Below are 25,745 nucleotides of genomic sequence, written 5' to 3'. Positions count from 1 at the left end.
TGTACTCGATACTAATACCGGGTATCAATAATACTAGTACTATAATTATGTGTACCTAGTACTAATATCATGATCAAAATAATGCTACTTCTAGAATATATTAGTACTACATGAGAGAATATCATGATCATATGCATATAATTTATTTTATTTTTTCGTCGAGAAAATCATCTAAATTAAGTTACTTACTAACTCATCAAATACTATTAATAAAATTAAAATCACTTATTAACATTTTGGAGATTAAATTTAATTACTCTTAGAGCATGTTTCTTGAAATATCCGTGAGGGCCAGTTATCAAAAGTTGAAACCAAGATTAATTAACATGAAAATAATAATTTATTAATTAACAAAAAAAGTTAAAAATTTGTGTTTGGATTGTACAAATTTTGACAAAACCTCTCAATAAATAAGATATACTCAAGGTATTTCCCGATAAAAGTATAATTCCATAAATTAGTTGACAAGTGATAATAATCCATTCATATTACAATGATACAAATGTCATGAAATAAAATTGAGTCTCACAAAAAGATCATAAAGGCAACGATGCGCCATTAATACTTCCGCTGGATCAACTACACTTTCTTGTAGATGCATTCTCGTAAATTATGTGTTCTACCATCTGTGAATTAAAAAATATATTAATGTAAGATTCTTGTAGGGAGACATAAGTCAAACAAATAAAAAATTTATGTTAGAAAAGAGAAACCAAAGGTTAGTTCATGGGTTCTTTGCAAGTTCATCGATTATAGTCTTTTTTATGATACCGTTCATTTCAAATATGTCGGCTCCAAATGTGTATCCTATTGGAACATAGACCATTTCATGATGGGCTAATTGTGTAACTGCAGTCAATCTGCAACATATATATTAACTATGATTATAAAAAGAGGAGTCGTTAAATCTGGAACATGAACTATACCAAACAAGGATTCATGTTAAATTAATTAAATAAAATAAAGAAGAAACTTTCAAGAATCAAATAAATGACAATCAGAAGGTCTCTCTCGTACTAATATTTGAGCATTGAATTTGACTAATGATCGGCTTGAGTAGATTCATTTACATCACTTTCTTCGGTCGTGCTCTGGTACGCGGTTTAGGCAACTATGTGGTCTTTGATGTTTCACTTTTAAGCAACCTACATACTGAAAGAGTGGGTGCCCGGTTAGCCAACTTGTGGCTAAGGGCTTTTGTGACTCTATGTATAAACAATCTTTTGTTTAATATAATTTACACTTTTATAATGGCATTGACTTTATCTTTCTTCATAATGTTATATTATGATATACTATTATTGTTTTGATAAAGACCTTGAATATACTATAGTGTATGTAAGATGTGGTAGCACATGGGGATGGCTATCATGAAACACATCTTATAGTCACTGTATATTCTAAACAGTTCCTAGTCAATTGAGCCGTCCGCAAATAAGGATAAGGATCGCTCGAGATTGAGACTAGCATTTGCGATGCCGAGTACCACGTTTCATTGGTATGGAACATAGAGATGTTCAAAGCATGCAAATGGATATTCATATGATGAATGATCGAACTACCCTATTCGGACTTTCCAAGTGGTTATCACTTATCGAGTGGATAAAGTCCGTGGTTTTGGTTGTACACCATTAGTCCTTATTACTTGAAACATCATTGAGACTCTATATGCTAGTACTGTACTTTGACTCGTTTACCGACTCTATTGGGGTCATCAGGTGTCGGGATTGGGTAATATTACGACACATATAGGAGTCGATACTTTGTTGTCAAGGATTCACCACATACTCGCAAGTGTGGATATCCTATGCGATCTGAGGAGATATTAGTGTGACGAATCTCTGGCCAGAGTACATGATATGTTTTAGGTTACTTGGTGTTCCTAGTAACACATGTGATGTCACTAATAGATCTCCAAGATGTTATGCATAGTTATCGAATCTCGAACGACTCTCGATGCATCAATGGTTGTTGATTCGATCGGGATATTTGGTTGAAGGGACCGTACTGTACGCTAACCAAAATCTACTGGTTCTTGCAGGCACTATCAGTAATACCTAGGGAATCATGGGGCGATGTTGCTAGGCGCTCTTACCATGATTCGATGGGTAAGTAGGAAATTGTTGTTCCGAGTCACAAGGAGTTGTGAGCCCACGGCTAGCTGTATTCCTGAACCATTGAGGGTTACACAAGTAATGGATTACTAAAACCCCGTAGAGATAGTTAAATTTAAAGAGTTAAATTTAATGAAAGAGAAGTTGGACTTCTTAATTAAAAGGGAGTGGGATTTCCTAAAATGACATAGGGATGGACATTTTTGGAAATCACTGAATTCGGATTCAGAAAAATTATCTTGACTTTAAAAGATGCAGAAATGGTTTCTGTGCACATTGGTGAAATCAATTTATCAATCGGAGTTACGATGAATTTTATATTAATTTCTAGAACAACGGGCTTGGCTTGTTGGGCTTAAGTTATGGATTGTGGGCCCTAAGAAGTTAGAGTCCTAATGCAATTATAACTTAATCTAGTCTAGAAATTATCTATAAATATATGTACTGTGTTCGAAAATTACACAAGCTTTCAGTCTAGCAATTTTCGAAAATCAGTCTATATTATTCAAGAGGTTTTTCGAAAATTCCTCTGTCCCTTTTGGAGAAAATTCGACTTGTGATTTTTGTGAAAAATTACAAATCGAATTAACAGATCATATCTGTTTATTCTCTACGTAAAAACTTCTGATTGATTTCTAGTGCAGTCAATCAGAGGGTTTCTGTTTTTCATTCGTGGACCTAATTTCGGAGTTAGATCGTGACTGTCATCGGTTCCCGGGATTTACAAGAAGAGCAGATTAAATTCTGTTGGAGTCCACGATCAAGCCTTTGCTTGACGAGGTAAAAATTTAACTGTGTTTTATTTTTACTTGAACAAATTTAATCGTAAAAATTTTGATACTCATATATGGAATCGTTCCATATAATAAAATAAAAATTTTAAACTTCCGCTGTACCGGGTATCAATTCTTAATTGATCTGAACACGTTTTCCAACAGTAGTATCAGAGCCAGGTTGCTCAGATCAAACGATTAAATTAATCGATTGTACAAAATTTTTAAGCCTCGGTTTTTGAAACAAAACGAAAAATTTTAAAATTGAATTTTAATGGGCAAATCGGGCAGCGAGCGTCGCTGCCCAAGGGCAGCGAGTCCATCGCTGCACAAGGCAGCGACGGGCTGCCCTGCCCGGGCCCCTCTGGCTGCCCGGGATTGTCCCGGGCAGCCCGGAAAAATTATTTTTAATTTTTTTTTTGAAATTCTAGTTTTTGATCCGATCGAAAATTGTTTTTGATTGGTTCACGAGGCATCGGATCGAATTGTTCGATTCCGAAAATTTTAAAATTGATTTTTGGATAAATTTGAATTTTTGGAAAATTTATAAATTTATCCGTTAAATTAAATTTTATAAAATTAATTATTTTGGTACAATTGATGATAAGATATGATCTTATGGTTGGATAAGATAAAATATGTTATCTTTTAAATTATGATGCCTTTGCATGTTTATCCAATTATTTAATTATTGAATTAATTATTGGATAAAGGATGATCGATTGCCATGACAAATGTTTAGGTATATGTTAGATAATTTACATTTGTCTTATTGTTGTTGCATTTTATTAATGGGCTTGGTTTATAGCCCAATATGATTGTCATATGTAATAAAAGTGGGCCTGGTTTATGGCCCGTTCCCACCCCTAAAAATGTATCCCATATTTGTCATCAAAATTTATTGTAAATTTATTAGACTTAGTGGGAGACAAAGATTTGAAGAAATGGTGGGCCCAACAGACAATGAAGACCGAAGAAATGTAAATTGAAAGCTCAATGTAATAGGATTGCATTGCATACTTGCATATCACCTAGGATTGGACTTAGACTCGTGATTGGCAACCACGGGTCGATTAGTTAATGGGATCGATCATCCTTAAATAATATATGATATTATTGATGTATGCATGTTTAGACTAAATTGTATGAATCCCGCAAGCATACATAAATTGCATGATGAGACAAATTTTCAAAATTAAAAATCCCTCATTTTAAATATGATTTAAAATTGATATCAAGATTAATAAAAAGGGAATTTAAATATTTTTTAAATATTTCTACCTTCCATCAACGATCAATGTATGAGATGCTACCCGCGGATACGGTCCGGCTCATATTATTGGGGGGGGCCGTTCGTCGGAAAGCTGTACATTGGATCGACATATGTTGTAAGTTGGGTGGAACTCCCATGGGATTGGCTCATATTATTGGGGATCCACATGGCGACCGTCCATCACAACTTAATATTGATGGGTTATCTTGACATGTCACAATAAACGGCGTCATATTATTGGGCCCTTATTGGACATGAGGTAAAAACATGGGGGTTACTTTGGAAGTAATTGGGCTCTACCTTTTGAAAATTATGGTTGGCTGATATTATTCGGGATCATGATTTGTCAATTGGACTCCATGTTCTCACTAAGAAAAACAGTTTCCCGTTTTCACTAGAGGGTAGTGAAATCGTTAAAATAGTGGGAGTGTCATTCATAAAATTAAAATTCGCCATATTTTATGTCTTAGTAAATTAATTAAACAATCATTGATTATTGTCTGTTTCCTATTCAGTATACTATTACAATGAATTCTCGCAATCCACTGTTTTCAATTCTCGAACAAAACAAATTGACTGGCGCAAACTATACGGAATGGTTCCGTAAGTTGAAAATTATTCTTACTTCGGAAAAAGCTTTCTACGTGTTAGAGAAGCCGCCTTCGAAGGAAGCCCCGGCTAATACAAGTCCGGAAGAGTTGGCCAAACTTGATTTATGGTGGGACCATGATATCAAGGCCAAATGCTACATGCAGGCTTCGATGTCTGATGAGCTTCAAAGGAGATTCGAGGATGCCGTGAATGCTGCTGACATTCACAAGAACCTCAAGGAACTCTTTGGAGCTCAGTCAAGGTCGGAGAGGTATGCCATCGTCAGAGAGCTCATGACGAGCCGCATGCGAGATGGGACTTCGGTCCGTGAGCATGGGGTGCACATGATTGGGCTCATTGAAAAATTGGTAACACTCGACTTGACTTTGGAGCATGAACTTAGCGCGGACTTGTTGCTTCTATCACTTCATTCATCGTTTGACGGTTTTGTGATGAACTTCAATATGAACAAGATAGAGGCCACCCTTGAAGAGATGGTCAATATGCTTGTCACATATGAAGCCACACTAAAAAAGGATAAACCGGTACTCTTGGTTGGCTCCTCTTCTAACTCTAAGAAAGGACCAAGTGGAAAGGGTAAGAAACGTTCTGCCCCACCCAAGAAGATTGTACCAAATAAGAAGGGAAAGGCCAAGGCTTCAATTGGGATAAAAGATGAAAGCGTTTGCCATTACTGCAAGAAACCCGGTCATTGGAAACGTAACTGCAAGGAATACCTCGAACAGTTGCGAACTGCAAAGGGTATGTTTTACATTGAAATAAATGTTTCGCTTAATACTTCTTCTTGGGTATTGGATACCGGATGTGGATCTCATATCTGCAATGATTTACAGGTGATGACAAGAAGTCGTAAGCTAAGGATGGGTGAGACCCAGCTAAGGCTCGGGAATGGTTCTAGAGTCGAAGCCAAAGCTATAGGAGATATTTATTTAGTTTTGCAGAACAATTTTAAGTTATTTTTGAGAGATGTTTTATATGTTCCTGATTTGGTCAAAAATATTATATCTATTTCTATGCTTGATAGAGATGGTTTTTCTTGCAATTTTGTGAATGGGATTTGCAATATTTACAAGAATGAATGTTTGATTGGAAATGGACAACTTGAAAACGATCTATATAGCTTAAAATTAAAAGACGTTCCAATTAATTATGTTGATAAACCGGTAACAACAATTAAAAGAAAAAACGATAGTCAAAACCCGGCAAACCTTTGGCATGCTAGGCTAGGTCATATTTTCTCAAGGAGGATGAACAAGCTAGTGGGAGAGGGCACGTTTGATATGTCTGATATTAACTCTCTACCTACTTGTGAGTCCTGCCTAAAGGGAAAAATGACTAAATCTCTTTTCAAAAGGAAACCTGAGCGTAGTCAAAATCTGTTGGATTTGATCCATACAGATGTTTGCGGTCCATTTAGGATTGGTACTAAATGTGGCAACACCTACTTCATTACCTTTACCGATGATCATTCTAGGTATGGGTATTTATATTTAATGAAATATAAGTCTGAAGCATTTGAAAGGTTCAAAGAATTCAAGGCTGAAGTAGAAAACAAACTAGGTAAAGGTATTAAGGTACTTCGATCGGATCGAGGTAGAGAATACTTAAGTACCGAGTTTTTGGACTATCTAAAAGAGAATGGGATTCTCTCTCAGTGGACTCCTCTGATGACACCTCAGCTGAATGGTGTTTCGGAGCGTCGCAATCGAACTTTGTTGGACATGGTTCGATCCATGATGAGCTTCACTGAGCTCCCACCTTCGTTTTGGGGCTACGCACTTGAAACGGCGGTATTGTTGTTAAACAACGTCCATACTAAAGCAGTAGATAAAACACCATACGAGTTATGGAATGGCAAAGCTCCTAAGTATTCGTACTTGAGGATTTGGGGATGTCCTGCTTACGTGAAGCAGACAGTGGGAGATAAGTTGGATAGTCGATCCACCTTATGTTATTTTGTAGGGTATCCGAAGAATTCAATCGGAGATTATTTCTATCATCCTGCTGAAACAAAAGTGTTTGTTTCAAGGAATGTCACCTTCTTGGAGAAGGAGTTCTTATTGGATAAGAAAGGCAAGATGATGGAACTCGAAGAAATTCGAGAAGAACCCGAGATACAAAATAGCGATCCTACACCTCAAGAATCATCACAAGACACGCCTATTACTAGGAGATCCGAGAGGACTTCTAGGCCTTCTATTAGATATGGTCTTCTTCTTGAAGGGGATCAAAGTGAACCCGACATTGGATGTGATCCAAGAAACTTCAAGGAAGCAATTTCTGATGCGGATTCGAATTTATGGCTTGAAGCTATGCAATCGGAAATAGACTCGTTGCATTCTAACCAAGTTTGATCTTTAGTAGATCCTCCCGATGGAATTGTTCCAATTGGGTGCAAATGGATCTACAAGAGAAAGCTTGGGCCTGATGGAAAGGTATTGACCTACAAGGCACGATTGTTGGCAAAAGGTTATACTCAAAGACAAGGAGTTGACTATGATGAAACCTTTTCACCAGTCGCAATGTTCAAGTCCATAAGAATCCTTATTGCCATAGCAGCATGGTATGCCTATGAGATATGACAAATGGATGTAAAGACTGCATTTATTAATGGAAACATTAAGGAAGAGATCTATATGATGCAGTCTGAGGGATACACATCCATGGGAAGCGAGCATAAGGTATGCAAGCTTCAGAGATCAATCTATGGTCTCAAACAAGCATCAAGAAGTTGGAACCAGAAATTTGATGAAACGATAAAGGATTTTGGTTTTATCAAGAACCCGGAGGAACCATGCGTGTACAAGAAAGTAGTTAAGAATGCATTAACATTCTTAGTACTTTATATTGATGACATCCTACTCATGGGGAATGATGTAGGGATATTGCAGTCAACAAAGATATGGTTATCAGGTAGATTCTCGATGAAGGATTTAGGTGAGGCATCCTATATTCTAGGAATTCAGATCTATAGAGATAGATCTAAAAGAATGATAGGACTCACTCAATCAACCTACATCGACACCATATTGAAAAGGTTTTCAATGGATGGGTCCAAGAGAGGACATCTACCTATGTGTTATGGAGTTTCTCTATCCAAGTCTATGTGTCCCAAGACTGACAAAGAGATAGAGAAGATGACACACGTACCATATGCGTCAGCCATATGTAGTATCATGTATGGGATTATATCTACCAGACCGGATGTGGCCTATGCTCTGAGCGCCACGAGCAGATACCAAGTCAATCCCGGTCAAATGCATTGGAAAGCCGTGAAGGATATTCTTAAGTACTTGCGAAGGACTAAGAATTTATTCATGGTTTATGGAGGGAGAGAATTGAAATTGGAAGGCTATACCGACTCTAGCTTCCAATGTGACGTGGATGACTCGAAATCAACCTCTAGATTTGTATTCGTGCTCAATGGCGGTGCTGTCTCTTGGAAGAGTTCCAAGCAGGACACCACAGCAGATTCCACCACTGAGGCAGAATACATTGCAGCATCAGTTGCTGCTAAAGAGGCGGTTTGGATAAGTAAATTCATCCAAGAGTTGGGTGTAATTCCTGAAGCTGTTGGTCCAATCCCGGTATACTGTGACAACACGGGTGTCGTTGCTCAGGCAAAGGAACCAAGTTCTCATCAGAAGTCCAAACACGTACTGAGGAAATATCACATCATCCGGGAGATCGTGGAAATAGGAGACATCAGTGTCGAGAGAGTGGCCTCTACAGACAATATCGCTGATCCGCTTACTAAGCCCTTGCCAGGACCATTGTTTGACAAACATCGCGAAGCAATGGGATTGCGTAGTGTGACTGGTTGGCTTTAGGGCAAGTGGGAGATTGAAAGAGTGGGTGCCCGGTTAGCCAACTTGTGGCTAAGGGCTTTTGTGACTCTATGTATAAACAATCTTTTGTTTAATATAATTTACACTTTTATAATGGCATTGACTTTATCTTTCTTCATAATGTTATATTTGTTGGAAAACTGTGTTCAGATCAATTAGAATTGATACTCGGTGCAGCGGAAGTTTAAAAATTTTATTTTTCTAATATGGAACGATTCCATATCTGGGTATCAAAACCTTTTACGATTAAATTTGTTCAAGTAAAATAAATAATCACAATTAAATATTTTACCTTGTCAAGCAAAGGCTTGATTGTGGACTCCAACAGAATTTAATATGCTCTTCTTGTAAATCCCGGGAACTGATGGCGTCACGATCTTTCTCCGGAATTAGGTCCATGAATGAAAAACAGAAACCCTCTGATTGACTGCACTAGAAATCAATCAGAAGTTTGCGTAGAGAATAAACAGATATGATCTGTTAATTCAGAATTGTAATTTTTTATAAAAATCACAAGACTGAATTTTCTCCGAAAAGGGACAAGGATTTTCGAAAAATCCTTAGAAAATAATATGTGTGTTTTCGAAAATTTGATGAATGAATTGCATGTAATTTTCGAACACTGCACATATATTTATAGATAATTTCTAGACTAGATTAAGTTATAATTGTATCAGGACTCCAACTTCTTAAAGCCCACAATCCATAACTTAAGCTCAACAAGCCAAGCCTGTTGTTATAGAAATTAATATAAAATTCATCGTGACTCCGATTGATAAACTGATTTCACCAATGTGCACAGAAACCATTTCTGCATCTTTTAGAGTCAAGATAATTTTTCTGAATCCGAATTCAGTGATTTCCAAAAATGCCCATCCCTATGTCATTTTAGGAAATCTCACTCCCTTTAGTTAAGAAGTCCAACTTCTCTTTCATTAAATTTAACTCTTTAAATTTAACTATCTCTACGGGGTTTTAGTAATCCATTACTTGTGTAACCCTCAATGGTTCAGGAATACAGCTAGCCGTGGGCTCACAACTCCTTGTGACTCGGAACAACAATTTCCGACTTACCCATCGAATCATGGTAAGAGCGCCTAGCAACATCGCCCCATGATTCCCTAGGTATTACTGATAGTGCCTGCAAGAACCAGTAGATTTTGGTTAGCCTATAGTACGGTCCCTTCATCCATATATCCCGATCGAATCAACAGCCATTGGTGCATCGAGAGTCGTTCGAGATTCGATAACTATGCATAACATCTTGAAGATCAAATAGTGACATCGCATGTGTTGCTAGGATAACCCATTAACCTAAAACACATCATGTACTCTGGCCAGAGATTCGTCACACTAATATCTCCTCAGATCGCATAGGATATCCACACTCGCAAGTATGTGGTGAATCCTTGACAACAAAGCATCGACTCCTATATGTGTCGTAACTGTACCCAATCCCGACACCTGATGACCCCAATAGAGTCGGTAAACGAGTCAAAGTACAGTACTAGCATATAGAGTCTCAATTATGTTTCAAGTAATAAGGACTAATGGTGTACAACCAAAATCGCGAACTTTATCCACTCGATAAGTGATAACCACTTGGAAAGTCCGAATAGGGTAGTTCGATCATTCATCATATGAATATCCATTTGCATGCTTTGAACATCTCTATGTTCCATACCAATGAAACGTGGTACTCGGCATCGCAAATGCTAGTCTCAATCTCGAGCGATCCTTATTCTTATTTGCGGACGGCTCAATTGACTAGGAATAGTTTAGAATATACAGTGACTATAAGATGTGTTTCATGATAGCCATCCCCATGTGCTACCACATCTTACATACACTATAGTATATTCAAGGTCTTTATCAAAACAACAATAGTATATCATAATATAACAATATGAAGAAATATAAAGTCAATGCCATTATAAAAGTGTAAATTATATTAAACAATAGATTGTTTTACATAAAGTCATAAAAGCCCTTAGCCACAAGTTGGCTAACTGGGCACCCACTCTTTCAATCTCCCACTTGCCTTAAAGCCAACTAGTCATACTACGTAATCCCATTGCTTCGCGATGTTTGTCAAACAATGGTCCTGGCAAGGGCTTAGTAAGCGGATCAGCGATATTGTCTGTAGAGGCCACTCTCTCGACACTGATGTCTCCTCTTTCCACAATCTCCCGGATGATGTGGTATTTCCTCAGTACGTGTTTGGACTTCTGATGAGACCTTGGCTCCTTTGCCTGAGCAACGACACCCGTGTTGTCACAGTACACCGGGACTGGACCAACAGCTTCAGGAATTACACCCAACTCTTGGATGAATTTCCTTATCCAAACCGCCTCTTTAGCAGCAGCTGATGCTGCAATGTATTCTGCCTCAGTGGTGGAATCCGATGTGATGTCCTGCTTGGAACTCTTCCAAGAGACAGCACCGCCATTGAGCACGAATACAAATCTAGAGGTTGATTTCGAGTCATCCACGTCACATTGGAAGCTAGAGTCGGTATAGCCTTCCAACTTCAATTCTCTCCCTCCATAAACCATGAATAAATTCTTAGTCCTTCGCAAGTACTTAAGAATATCCTTCACGGCTTTCCAATGCATTTGACCGGGATTGGCTTGGTATCTGCTCGTGACGCTCAGAGCATAGGCCACATCCGGTCTGGTAGATATCATCCCATACATGATACTACCTATGGCTGACGCATATGGCACGTGTGTCATCTTCTCTATCTCTTCGTCAGTCTTTGGACACATAGACTTGGATAGAGAAACTCCATGACACATAGGTAGATGTCCTCTCTTGGACTCATCCATAGAAAACCTTTTCAATATGGTGTCGATGTAGGTTGATTGAGTGAGTCCTATCATTCTTTTAGATCTATCTCTATAGATCTGAATTCCTAGAATATAGGATGCCTCACCTAAATTCTTCATCGAGAATCTACCTGATAACCATATCTTTGTTGACTGCAACATCCCTACATCATTCCCCATGAGTAGGATGTCATCAACATAAAGTACTAAGAATGTTACCGCATTCTTAACTACTTTCTTGTACACGCATGGTTCCTCTGGGTTCTTGATAAAACCAAAATCCTTTATCGTTTCATCAAATTTCTGGTTCCAACTTCTTGATGCTTGTTTGAGACCATAGATTGATCTCTGAAGCTTGCATACCTTATGCTCGCTTCCCATGGATGTGTATCCCTCAGGCTGCGTCATATAGATCTCTTCCTTAATGTTTCCATTAAGAAATGCAGTCTTTACATCCATTTGTCATATCTCATAGTCATACCATGCTGCTATGGCAATAAGGATTCTTATGGACTTGAACATTGCGACTGGTGAAAAGGTTTCATCATAGTCAACTCCTTGTCTTTGAGTATAACCTTTTGCCACCAATCGTACCTTGTAGGTCAATACCTTTCCATCAAGCCCAAGCTTTCTCTTGTAGATCCATTTGCACCCAATTGGAACAATTCCATCGGGAGGATCTACTAAAGACCAAACTTGGTTAGAATGCATCGAGTCTATTTCCGATTGCATAGCTTCAAGCCATAAATTCAAATCCGCATCAGAAATTGCTTCCTTGAAGTTTCTTGGATCACATCCAATGACGGGTTCACTTTGATCCCCTTCAAGAAGAAGACCATATCTAATAGGAGGCCTAGAAGTCCTCTCGGATCTCCTAGTAATAGGCGTGTCTTGTGATGATTCTTGAGGTGTAGGATCGCTATTTTGTATCTAGGGTTTTTCTCGAATTTCTTCGAGTTCCATCATCTTGCCTTTCTTATCCAATAAGAACTCCTTCTCCAAGAAGGTGGCATTTCTTGAAACAAACACTTTTGTTTCAGCAGGATGATAGAAATAATATCCGATTGAATTCTTCGGATACCCTACAAAATAACATAAAGTGGATCGACTATCCAATTTATCTCCCACTGTCTGCTTCACGTAATCAGGACATCCCCAAATTCTCAAGTACAAATACTTAGGAGCTTTGCCATTCCATAACTCGTATGGTTTTTTATTTACTGCTTTAGTGTGGACGCTGTTTAACAACAATACCGCTGTTTCAAGCGCGTAGCCCCAAAACGAAGGTGGTAGCTCAGTGAAGCTCATCATGGATCGAACCATGTCCAACAAAGTTCGATTGCGACGCTCCGAAACACCATTAATCTGAGGTGTCATAGGAGGAGTTCACTGAGAGAGAATCCCATTCTCTTTTAGATAGTCCAAAAACTCGGTACTTAAGTATTCTCCACCTCAATCCGATTGAAGTGCCTTAATACTTTTACCTAGTTTGTTTTCTACTTCAGCCTTGAATTCTTTGAACTTTTCAAATGCTTCAGACTTATATTTCATTAAATATAAATACCCATACCTAGAATGATCATCAGTAAAGGTAATGAAGTAGGTGTTGCCACATTTAGTACCAATCCTAAATGGACCGCAAACATCTGTATGGATCAAATCCAACAGATTTTGACTACGCTTAGGTTTCACTTTGAAAGGAGATTTAGTCATTTTTCCCTTTAGGCTGGACTCACAAGTAGGTAAAGAGTTAATATCAGACATATCAAACATGCCCTCTCCCACTAGCTTGTTCATCCTCCTTGAGGAAATATGACCTAGCCTAGCATGCCAAAGGTTTGCCGGGTTTTGACTATCGTCCTTTCTTTTAATTGTTGTTACCGGTTTATCAACATAATTAATTGGAACGTCTTTTAATTTTAAGCTATATAGATCGTTTTCAAGTTGTCCATTTCCAATCAAACATTCATTCTTGTAAATATTGCAAATCTCATTCACAAAATTGCAAGAAAAACCATCTTTATCAAGCATAGAAATAGATATAATGTTTTTGACCAAATCCGGAACATATAAAACATCTCTCAAAAATAACTTAAAATTGTTCTGCAAAACTAAATAAATGTCTCCTATAGCTTTGGCTTCGACTCTAGAACCATTCCCGAGCCTTAGCTGGGTCTCACCCATCCTTAGCTTACGACTTCTTGTCATCACCTGCAAATCATTGCAAATGTGAGATCCAAATCCGGTATCCAATACCCAAGAAGAAGTATTAAACGAAACATTTATTTCAATGTAAAACATACCCTTTGCAGTTCGCAACTGTTCGAGGTATTCCTTGCAGTTACGTTTCCAATAACCGGGTTTCTTGCAGTAATGACAAACGTTTTCATCTTTTATCCCAATTAAAGCCTTGGCCTTTCCCTTCTTATTTGGTACAATCTTCTTGGGCGGGGCAGAACGTTTCTTACCCTTTCCACTTGGTCCTTTCTTAGAGTTAGAAGAGGAGCCAACCAAGAGTACCGGTTTATCCTTCTTTAGTGTGGCTTCATATGTGACAAGCATATTGACCATCTCTTCAAGGGTGGCCTCTATCTTGTTCATATTGAAGTTCATCACAAAACCGTCAAACGATGAAGGAAGTGATAGAAGCAACAAGTCTGCGCTAAGTTCATGCTCCAAAGTCAAGTCGAGTGTTACCAACTTTTCAATGAGCCCAATCATGTGCACCCCATGCTCACGGATCGAAGTCCCATCTCGCATGCGGCTCGTCATGAGCTCTCTGACGGTGGCATACCTCTCCGATCTTGACTGAGCTCCAAAGAGTTCCTTGAGGTTCTTGTGAATGTCAGCAGCATTCACGGTATCCTCGAATCTCCTTTGAAGCTCATCAGACATCGAAGCCTGCATGTAGCATTTGGCCTTGATATCATGGTCCCACCATAAATCAAGTTTGGCCAACTCTTCCGGATTTGTATTAGCCGGGGCTTCCTTCGGAGGCGGCTTCTCTAACACGTAGAAAGCTTTTTCCGAAGTAAGAATAATTTTCAACTTACGGAACCATTCCGTATAGTTTGCGCCAGTCAATTTGTTTTGTTCGAGAATTGAAAACAGTGGATTGCGAGAAGTCATTGTAATAGTATACTGAAAAGGAAACAGACAATAATCAATGATTTGTTTAATTAATTTACTAAGACATAAAATATGGCGAATTTTATTTTATGAATTACACTCCCACTATTTTGACGATTTCACTACCCTCTAGTGAAAACGAGAAACATTTTCTTTAGTGGGAACATGGAGTCCAATTGACAAACTATGGTCCCGAATAATATCAGCCAACCATAATTTTCAAAAGGTAGAGCCCAATTGCTTCCAAAGCAACCTTCATGTTTTTACCTCATGTCCAATAAGGGCCCAATAATATGATGTCGTTTATTGTGACATGTCAAGATGACCCATCAATATTAAGTTGTGATGGACGGTCGCCATGTGGATCCCCAATAATATGAGCCAATCCCATGGGAGTTCCACCCAACTTACAACATGTGTCGATCCAATGTACAGCTTTCCGATGAACGGGCCCCCCCAATAATATGAGCCGGACCGTATCCGCGGGTAGCATCACATACATTGATCGTTGATGGAAGGTAGGAATATTTAAACAATATTTAAAATTCATTTTGTTTATCTTGATATCAATTTTAAATCATATTTAAAATGAGGGATTTTATTTTGAAAATTTGTCTCATCATGCAATTTATGTATGCTTGTGGGATTCATACAATTTTGTCTAAACATGCATACATCAATAATAGCATATATTATTTAAGGATGATCGATCCCATTAACTAATCGACCCGTGGTTGCCAATCACGAGTCTAAGTCCAATCATAGGTGATATGTAAGTATGCAATGCAATCCTATTACATTGTGCTTCCAATTTACATTTCTTCGGTCTTCATTGTCTGCTGGGCCCACCATTTATTCAAATCTTTGTCTCCCACTAAGTCTAATAAATTTACAATAAATTTCGATGACAAATATGAGATACATTTTAGGGGTGGGAACGGGCCATAAACCAGGCCCACTTTTATTACATATGACAATCATATTGGGCTATAAACCAAGCCCATTAATAAACACCAACAACAATAAGACAAATGTAAATCACCTAACATACACCTAAAACATTGGTCATGGCAATCGATCATCCTTTTATCCAATAATTAATTCAATAATTAAAATAAATGAATAAACATGCAATGGCATCATAATTAAAAGATAAAATCATATTTTATTTTATCCATCCATAAGATCATATTTTATCATCAATTGTACCAAAATAATTAATTTTATAAAATCTAATTTAACGGATAAAATTTATAAATTTTCCAAAAATTCAAATTTATCCAAAAATCAATTTTAAAAATTTCGGACTCGAACAATTCGATCTGATGCCTCGTGATCTAATCAAAAACAATTTTCGATCGGATCAAACACTAGAATTTCAAAAATTCAAAAAATTTTTAAAAATAAAATTTTAATTTTCCGGGCTGCCCGTGTTTTGCCCGTCAAAATTTTGATTTTAAAAAAAATTTGTTTTGTTTCAAAAACCGAGGCTTAAAAATTTTGTACAATCGATTAATTTAATCATTTGATCTGAGCAACCTGGCTCTGATACCACTGTTGGAAAACTGTGTTCAGATCAATTAGAATTGATACCCGGTGCAGCGGAAGTTTAAAAATTTTATTTTTCTAATATGGAACGATTCCATATCTGGGTATCAAAACTTTTTACGATTAAATTTGTTCAAGTAAAATAAATAATCACAATTAAATATTTTACCTTGTCAAGCAAAGGCTTGATTGTGGACTCCAACAGAATTTAATCTGCTCTTTCTGTAAATCCCGGGAACTGATGGCGTCAGGATCTTTCTCCGGAATTAGGTTCACGAATGAAAAACAGAAACCCTCTGATTGACTGCACTAGAAATCAATCAGAAGTTTGCGTAGAGAATAAACAGATATGATCTGTTAATTCAGAATTGTAATTTTTTTACAAAATCACAAGACTGAATTTTCTCCGAAAAGGGACAATGATTTTCGAAAAACCCTTAGAAAATAATATGTGTGTTTTCGAAAATTTGATGAATGAATTGCATGTAATTTTCGAACACTGCACATATATTTATAGATAATTTCTAGACTAGATTAAGTTATAATTGTATCAGGACTCCAACTCCTTAAAGCCCACAATCCATAACTTAAGCCCAACAAGCCAAGCCTGTTGTTATAGAAATTAATATAAAATTCATCGTGACTCCGATTGATAAACTGATTTCACCAATGTGCACAGAAACCATTTCTGCATCTTTTAGAGTCAAGATAATTTTTCTGAATCCGAATTCAGTGATTTCCAAAAATGTCCATCCCTATGTCATTTTAGGAAATCTCACTCCCTTTAGTTAAGAAGTCCAACTTCTCTTTCATTAAATTTAACTCTTTAAATTTAACTATCTCTACGGGGTTTTAGTAATTCATTACTTGTGTAACCCTCAATGGTTCAGGAATACAGCTAGCCGTGGGCTCACAACTCCTTGTGACTCGGAACAACAATTTCCGACTTACCCATCGAATCATGGTAAGAGCGCCTAGCAACATCGCCCCATGATTTCCTAGGTATTACTGATAGTGCCTGCAAGAACCAGTAGATTTTGGTTAGCGTATAGTACGGTCCCTTCATCCATATATCCCGATCGAATCAACAACCATTGATGCATCGAGAGTCGTTCGAGATTCGATAACTATGCATAACATCTTGGAGATCAAATAGTGACATCGCATGTGTTACTTGGATAACCCATTAACCTAAAACACATCATGTACTCTGGCCAGAGATTCGTCACACTAATATCTCCTCAGATCGCATAGGATATCCACACTCGCAAGTATGTGGTGAATCCTTGACAACAAAGCATCGACTCCTATATGTGTCGTAACTGTACCCAATCCCGACACCTGATGACCCCAATAGAGTCGGTAAACGAGTCAAAGTACAGTACTAGCATATAGAATCTCAATGATGTTTCAAGTAATAAGGACTAATAGTGTACAACCAAAACCGCGGACTTTATCCACTCGATAAGTGATAACCACTTGGAAAGTCCGAATAGGGTAGTTCGATCATTCATCATATGAATATCCATTTGCATGTTTTGAACATCTCTATGTTCCATACCAATGAAACGTGGTACTCGACATCGCAAATGCTAGTCTCAATCTCGAGCGATCATTATCCTTATTTGCGGACGGCTCAATTGACTAGGAACAGTTTAGAATATACAGTGACTATAAGATGTGTTTCATGATAGCCATCCCCATGTGCTACCACATCTTACATACACTATAGTATATTCAAGGTCTTTATCAAAACATATATGGAGCCGTTTCATATAATAAAATAAAAATTTTAAACTTTCGCTGCACCGGGTATCAATTCTTAATTGATCTGAACACGTTTTCCAACACATACTTGGTGATTTTGTGCAGTACATTATGCTCATACTATAAATATTGGACAATTAATTATCCTCCCAAAGGCTTTACCCAAAGTTTTGCTAGAAAAACAAAGTAAGAGTACATATAATAGTGTCAAATAAGTCAATAGCAATCAAGTGGCAAAAAAAGAATATCACATTCTACTCAATTTCTAGCTACCAATACATCAACATTAGACTAAATGAAGCATGTAAACCACTCTATAATCTTACAAATTCAATTTTATATCACTTTTATGTTTATTTGAATTCAGAATTTGACGGTTGTGATATAAAATCACATCGATTGTAGAATAAGCTGAACCATAAAAACAGAGTCAAATGCGAGATGTAACAACTGTCTTACACTGTGGTTTTTTGCTTGCCTCCTTGTGTCCCGGTGCTCACAAAGAACCCGAGAACTCCGGCAAGCTTCTGCTCCCTCCACAACACCCCGGTCGAGTCTAAAAATGCTTCATATGCACCGCCATACACCCCTACCTCTTTGGGAACCCGAACAAAACCATCTGCCTCCAGCAAATCCTCCATCGAAATCACTGGAATCTCGTCGTTTTGGTGGCACTTTCATTTGATCCAAACTTGTGGCTTCAAGTTCTCGGGAACCCTGTACAGACTACCCTTCACACCCTCCACCGCATCCACCCCTTTCTCGAGCAATCTGGCCAAGCACTCTACATGTCAGTACAATAGAACATGATGAAAATTCTTAATTTTCGGGAAGTTGAATCTTGAAAACGAAAAGTGAGTTCGATTTTCTTGAGGTTTTGGAACTCCATGGGGATTGATCCATCGGTGGACGAAAGGGAAAGGGAAAGGGGAAAGGGTAGTGGTTGAATCTAATCGGAAACCACAAACGATGCCTTGTGTTTAATGGGAATGCACTCCTTCTTTACCCACTGAGAATCCAGCTAAATCCACAAGGACAGAGGAAGGAAGAGAATTGCCGGTATGGTTGATGTAGGAAGCAAATAAAATAAATAAATAAAATGAAATATTGGAATCAAAATGACAGGTAAATGAATATAATATTAGATTGGGGAGTGCAAAACAATTTTTTGTTTGTGTCAGGTAGTTCAAATAAAAAAACTCTGACCTAGGGACTGATCCGTAAATTTGGTTTGTAAATAGGAATTTATTTCCAAGTCTTCCATTAAAGAATAAAGTATTAAATTTGTTTATCTGTTTTTTTTTTTTAAATAGTGATAATGTATTAAGGGTGACCAATTATTTAGAATCCGAATGCTGTCAAACTTCCAAGCCAATCCAGACCAAGAATCAATCCAAACCGTCGAAATCTCATATAATCAACGGCCTAACCACGATCCCCGTCAAACTTAACCAACCAATGACAACTCACCCTAAATTCCTATATAAAACTTTCCCTGCCCCAACAAAAAATTCAATCGACCATAATCAATTACCAATCCCATCTCCATCGATTCGCGTAGCCTCGATCTTTGATTAGATTCGGTAGCAATGGCGGCCAAGGCAGATAAAAAACCAGCGGAGAAGAAGCCCGCCGCCGAGAAAGCTCCGGCTGAGAAGAAGCCGAAAGCCGGGAAGAAGCTCCCGAAGGAGGGAGGCGCCGCCGCCGCGGGAGACAAGAAGAAGAAGCGGACGAAGAAAAACGTGGAGACCTACAAGATCTACATCTTCAAGGTGTTGAAGCAAGTTCATCCGGACATCGGAATCTCGAGCAAGGCCATGGGCATAATGAACAGCTTCATCAACGATATCTTCGAGAAATTGGCGCAGGAAGCATCTCGGCTCGCGCGATACAACAAGAAGCCGACGATCACTTCTCGCGAGATCCAGACCGCGGTCAGGCTGGTCCTACCCGGCGAACTTGCAAAGCACGCTGTTTCCGAGGGTACCAAAGCTGTCACCAAATTCACGAGTTCTTGAAAACAGTTTATTGCATTTTTTAGCCCTTCTGAAAATTATATGTACTGGATATGAATTTTAGGTTTTGTGATATTAATGTTAATTTTCGTTTCATTTTCGGGGTATTATGTTTTAAATTAATGATGCATATAATATAACAAAAATGAAAAGTGCCGATTGAAAATATGCGTACGTTTACTGAAAAAAATCATTTTTTTTTTTGGTTTTTACTAAAATATAAGACGTATAATTATAAATTATACAAGTATTTTAATTGGTTTACAATAGTTCTATTTAAAAAATATATATATAATAACAAAGCTGGTTTTTAGTTTTAATTGTGATATTTATCACTTTTAAGAAGAAGAAATTAATTAAAAATTTAGTAATTAAATTGTGATAAAGTTGAAAAAGGTACGTTATAGTATACTTGCAATATAATTACATACTGTTCTGGTTTTATTATATATATGAATATGAATAAAACTATATATTGTAAATAAATAGCAAAAATAAAAGTTGTATAAGATAAAAATTCGTTGTTAGAAGTTTATACAATAAATTATTTTAAAGATATTATAATGATACCATCATATTGCATCAAAAAGTTTCACTAGTATAAATTTTGTTACTTAACTCACTAAATGTATATTTTTAATAAAAAAAAAAAAAGTATAGATCTAACATTGCATTATATAAATGCAAGAATATTAGCGTTATTGTAACAGTAGAAATTTTACGATATCGAGTTCTATCATCGCATCCCACCAAGGACCTTTTTTGGAAAAAATGAAAATGTTATTACATTATCTTTCCTGACTCATTTGCTTTGGGTGGCGATTCATTCGAATTGATCATGTGGAAGAAGTCATAAAACGAGGAGCTCAAATAATTTTGTAAGCATTTCAGGATACATTTGTTGGAAAGGTGGTCCCATCTTTTCGATCATCTGAATTTACTTCCATCTACAATTATGGTGTTCTTCAGACATTTTTCACGTCTGCCTCCGTAGGCCATTCAAGAAAACTACTGTGTGCTCTTCACATTTCCAATCAATGTTGACATGAAGATGTCATTCGTTTGATAAAGAATTGGACACTCTAGAGCTGTTTCGGTACCGAAAACAAGCTTCACTAGTATCATCACATGCATAGAACACCTCTACAACAGATCCAGAGTACATCACCTACCAACTAAACAAATGCATCCTTACCTGTTATGTTTCAGATTAATGAAATTTGAAAAATAGGAAGGAGGCGCAACACATTTTGATTCATATATATATATATATATATATATATATATATATAAACACATACACAATACTCCATATCTACTTTATATTTCCTTGATCTGAATGAATAAAAATGCACAAGTACAACCAAACTAATCACCAACAATAAATTTCTGTACAACAATTCCACAGAATTACATTGCTAGATGGGTTCGAACTAGAATTTAAAAAGCATATTTAATTTAAGCATGCAAAATATATATATACCTTAGAAGCTAATATGTATAACTTTAAGTAACCCTCTAGATTTCATAATCCACAATCCAAAGTCGTATGGTCCCTTTTCAGTTTATCAAACCAATCATGATTCAAGCACACCAAAGATGGCACTTGATTGTTTTGGATTATTAGACCATGGTCAGGTAAACAAACACAACCAATTCTTGCCAAAAGTTCAGAGGAAACACAAATCAGACAAATTATAACTTGGACAACATAAATGATATATCCATAAAGTTGTTTCATGCACAAGTCAAAGCAACAAATCGAGAACCATGCCATAAATTCATACCAGAAGACCCTTTCATAGGAACACCGACGAAATGCAAAATTTGAACAGAACTAGAACCAAGAAATTATAATTGGATACCAAAGTGAAGCAGAAACATGAAAACTAGATCATTACATCCATCACCAAATTCATAAAGCCCACAAGACTAGTAATTTACACAAGCATGACATAAACAGAAACTAAACAAACATTCCTAACAAAAGCAAGAGAAAAAAGGAACCCTAATTCATGATAGTTTCAAGAGCTGGTGAATTTCGTAACAGCCTTCGTCCCCTCAGAAACGGCGTGCTTTGCCAACTCCCCGGGAAGCACCAATCGGACGGCAGTCTGAATCTCCCGTGAGGTAATCGTCGGCTTCTTGTTGTATCGGGCAAGGCGAGACGCCTCCTGCGCCAATTTCTCGAAGATATCGTTGATGAAGCTGTTCATGATTCCCATGGCCTTGCTGGAGATCCCGATGTCGGGATGCACCTGCTTCAGAACCTTGAAGATGTAGATCTTGTAGGTCTCGACGCTCTTCTTCGTCCGCTTCTTCTTCTTATCAGCGGCAGCGGCGCCCTCCTTAGGCAGCTTCTTCCCCGCCCTGGGCTTCTTCTCGGCCGGGGCTTTTTCGGCCGCCGGAGCTTTCTCTCCGGCTGGCTTCTTCTCGGCAGGCTTCTTCTCCCCTTTCGCTCCCATTAGGGCTTTCTAATGTTTTCTACTGTGTTTGAGAAATTCAAGAGATGCGATACTTTGGGGAAAGGGGAGGTTATTATATAGCTGTGTGGAAGTAGATTGTGATTGGTTGGTTTAGATTGACGCGGATAACAAATGGGAACCGTTGATTGTTTTTGAACGGTTGGGATCAGACGATGGAATCTGAGAGTTTTGAAAAGTTTGGTGGGGATTGAGTTGGCTTTTGGCGGTATTCCCAAAATGAGCCACGTTGAATGGGCCATCAGAATTTGTTGATAAGTTAAAACAGAGTAACCGGCCCAACTAAAAACCCAGAATTTAGGCCTGGTCATAGGACCCAATATTACTGGGGGGCATAAATATAATACATCTATCTATACTTAAAAAAAGATATCGATGACTGTTAAAAATATATAAATGATATGAAAAAAGATTTCGATGAGTGTTATAGAAAATAACTTAAAGTCAACCATACCAATGTAAAAAAAGAACTAGATTAAATTAAATAATATAAATATATGGATGATTGATAACTTTATATAATTAATTGGGGATAAGTAATAATCAATTTGAAGACATTTATTTTTTGTGCAGATAATTATAACAGATAAAGTCGATGAGATCTTGTTGATCAAGAAAAAACATTAATTTGTCAAATCTATTTTATTTAAAACTCAACAAAATGAGGAAACACTGAAGTGGGCAATGCATTATCAATAACAAAGTTCGGATAATGTTATCTTTCTAAATTCTTTACCAACAACACCAAACTGTTGATAATATCTTTAGTTAAACGGTTGGTTGAATGGCTAATTAAAAGACGATGTATCCAGTCTCATGAATTGGAACTAATATGCAAGATACATGAATTGGCTACTGAATGTCTGAATTACACCAAGTATTAATCTCCTCCTAAAGATGTAATTGAGTCGAGTCGAACCGTACCCTTGAATATTGAGTTTGACTCATTTATTATCGAGCCAAGCTGAATTTCTTTAACAAATATATATTTATGACTCGTGAACTTATATTCAAGCTTTTATCGAGTCTAAACGAGCTTAATAAATCATACATTTAAACATTCATTAAAAATTATATTTTATGTTTACAGAAAAATATAATATTTTTGTTAAAGTTTGTACTTTTGTTCTAATAATTAAATAATTTAAATAGATTTATATATTTATTATAAGTAAAAGTGTAGTCCATAAATTAGTGTTTTAAAAATCGGACTGGATCGACCGGTTCGACAGGTTCGACCGAGAACCGGTCACTGGTTCGGTCCGAAATACCCCTAAAAACCATTTTAACGGTTCAATCGCTCAGAACCGGTCAAGAACCAGTTAAAACCGGTCGAACCGGCCAAGAACCGGTCCCAAAAACCGGCCAAGAAACCTGTTGAACCGATTTTCGAATTTTTTTTTATTTTTTTAAAAAAGTTGTTTTTTTATTTTAAAATCTTAATTTAATATTTTATTATATATATACACATGATTATTTGAAATTTTTATTTCGTTAAAAATATTATTTTTCTATTATTATATATTTTTAATTTATTTATTTATTTTTAAAAATATAGTATATATAACTATAATTAATATTTTGAATATATTTATATAGTTATTTATTTCTTAAACTATGATAAATATATTTTTATTTATTTATATACATCTTTTAGATTTTTAAAATTTAAAAGATATTATTAATTATCTTATATTATATAAACGATTTTCCGGTCCGACCGTCCGATTAAAACGGTCGAACCAGTTGGATCGTTTTTTTAAGGTAGATCAGTTCGATCACCGATCCGGTTATGAAAAGATTGCATTAAATCAAATATCAAAACTATTAAGAGAAAGCGAGTTGTATATAGCTAATGAACACTTTCTTTGTGTGATTAAAAGAAAACATACCAACCATTAATTTGTGTTTTATAATATTTGGTATATATGTTAACAATGAATTTGTATTTTTAATTCAGTAAATTTCATGTTTTATTTTTCGCTTTTTGTAATTGAAGTGAATTTTCATTTTTTTATATAGAAAAAATCCATATTGATATCGTATACATATCGAAAAAAAATCCGTATACCGAAAAAATATATGTATATCGAAAAAAATTCGGTATGATATCCCGAAAATTTGGTATTTTGGGTTTGGTAACCCAGCCCTACATATAAGCATGCATATTCGGCTGAAAATCTTAGTGAGTACTTACGTATCTCAAATGATAGATCGAGTACAATCAGGGTCTATGTTACAAGTCTACAGTCAAGTAATCATATCACTAATCATGTTATAGAAATTTTAACTAAGCTAACAGATACTCCTATTTATAATAAAATTATCGATCATACATTCGCACATCGTTAGCCCGACGATATTGTTGATAGCCAAGGATTCAAGTCACAACATTGCTGCAATTTCAGAAGCACCTTACTATTGTCGAGCCCTGGGTGGTATAAATAGCTAATTCACTATATAGAGTGAATCAAGAGGGAAACTATGGAAATTGTCGGGCCATCGGGTTTAATAGTTAATTAACTTAAAACAACATACATGTTACTACAAGATGTTTTAACTTCTTATTTATCAAAATGACATTAACTTTATGACCTTTCGTGTCATTTTATTTACTAAAATGAGAGACACATGTTAAATTGATGTATTTGTTGTGTTTTCATGCTATTTATTTACAAAACACTATATTTTTGTATGTGTAAATTGACTTTAAATCCCTAAACCTAAACTAAAGTTTGTGTTCAGCCCTGTCAGAAAAAAAAATTTTGTTTACACTCCTTGATCTACAAAAATAAAAAATAAAACTTTGGCACTCCCTGGGCCTACATGTTTTTTCTCGGATGAAATTTGGCACAAAATATTGAAAATATGGTACGAATACATGATATTTAAATAACAAATGTTTTAAATCTGTTACTAATATATGATTTTTTAGTACTCAAACGTGCAAGCAAGTATTGATATTAATGACATTTGTCTTCTTTGGATGAAAATCGATACAAAACATTGGAAATATGATACTAATATATAATATTTGAGTATCAAATGTGTTAGATCTTATAAAAATATATGATTTTTTGAGTACTTAAACATATGTTGCAAGTGTTATAATGTTCAAATTTTATACTCAAAATCTTATCTTTTGTACCAGATCTGAACCAAGTGCTCAAATTAATATCATATATTAGTATCATATTTTAAATGTTTTGTACAAAAGTTCACCCGTGAAAAAACTTGTGGGGTCAGGGAGTGCATAAACATATTTTCGTGGATCAGATAGTATAAATAAATTTTTTTTTCTGACATAGACTGAACACAAACTTTAGTTTACGTTTAGGGATTTAAAGTCAATTTA

The 25,745-nt window shown here is 36.4% G+C and overlaps 2 protein-coding genes across 2 annotated transcripts; one reads left to right on the top strand and one right to left on the bottom strand.

Moving 5' to 3' along the window:
- The first annotated feature begins 19,398 nt into the window (after positions 1-19,398).
- Positions 19,399-20,003, top strand: LOC140882952 (histone H2B-like). The gene has a single exon (XM_073289216.1). The coding sequence runs from the start codon at positions 19,482-19,484 to the stop codon at positions 19,908-19,910; it is 429 nt and encodes a 142-aa protein (XP_073145317.1). The 5' UTR covers positions 19,399-19,481; the 3' UTR covers positions 19,911-20,003.
- A 1,742-nt stretch (positions 20,004-21,745) lies between these two features.
- Positions 21,746-22,411, bottom strand: LOC140882778 (histone H2B-like). Its single transcript, XM_073288976.1, has one exon. The coding sequence runs from the start codon at positions 22,370-22,372 to the stop codon at positions 21,932-21,934; it is 441 nt and encodes a 146-aa protein (XP_073145077.1). The 5' UTR covers positions 22,373-22,411; the 3' UTR covers positions 21,746-21,931.
- Between the last annotated feature and the right edge of the window lie 3,334 nt (positions 22,412-25,745).

This window comes from Henckelia pumila, chromosome 2 (genome assembly GCF_033568475.1).
Source record: "Henckelia pumila isolate YLH828 chromosome 2, ASM3356847v2, whole genome shotgun sequence".
Classification (NCBI taxonomy): domain Eukaryota; kingdom Viridiplantae; phylum Streptophyta; class Magnoliopsida; order Lamiales; family Gesneriaceae; genus Henckelia; species Henckelia pumila.
The sequence above is the reverse complement of the archived record's forward strand: the minus strand, read 5'-3'. Positions and strand labels throughout refer to the sequence as shown.

Bases quoted from the DNA above. Each gene is read 5' to 3' on its own strand.
- LOC140882952 (XM_073289216.1), top strand. From the start codon at position 19,482: ATGGCGGCCAAGGCAGATAAAAAACCAGCGGAGAAGAAGCCCGCCGCC.
- LOC140882778 (XM_073288976.1), bottom strand. From the start codon at position 22,372: ATGGGAGCGAAAGGGGAGAAGAAGCCTGCCGAGAAGAAGCCAGCCGGA.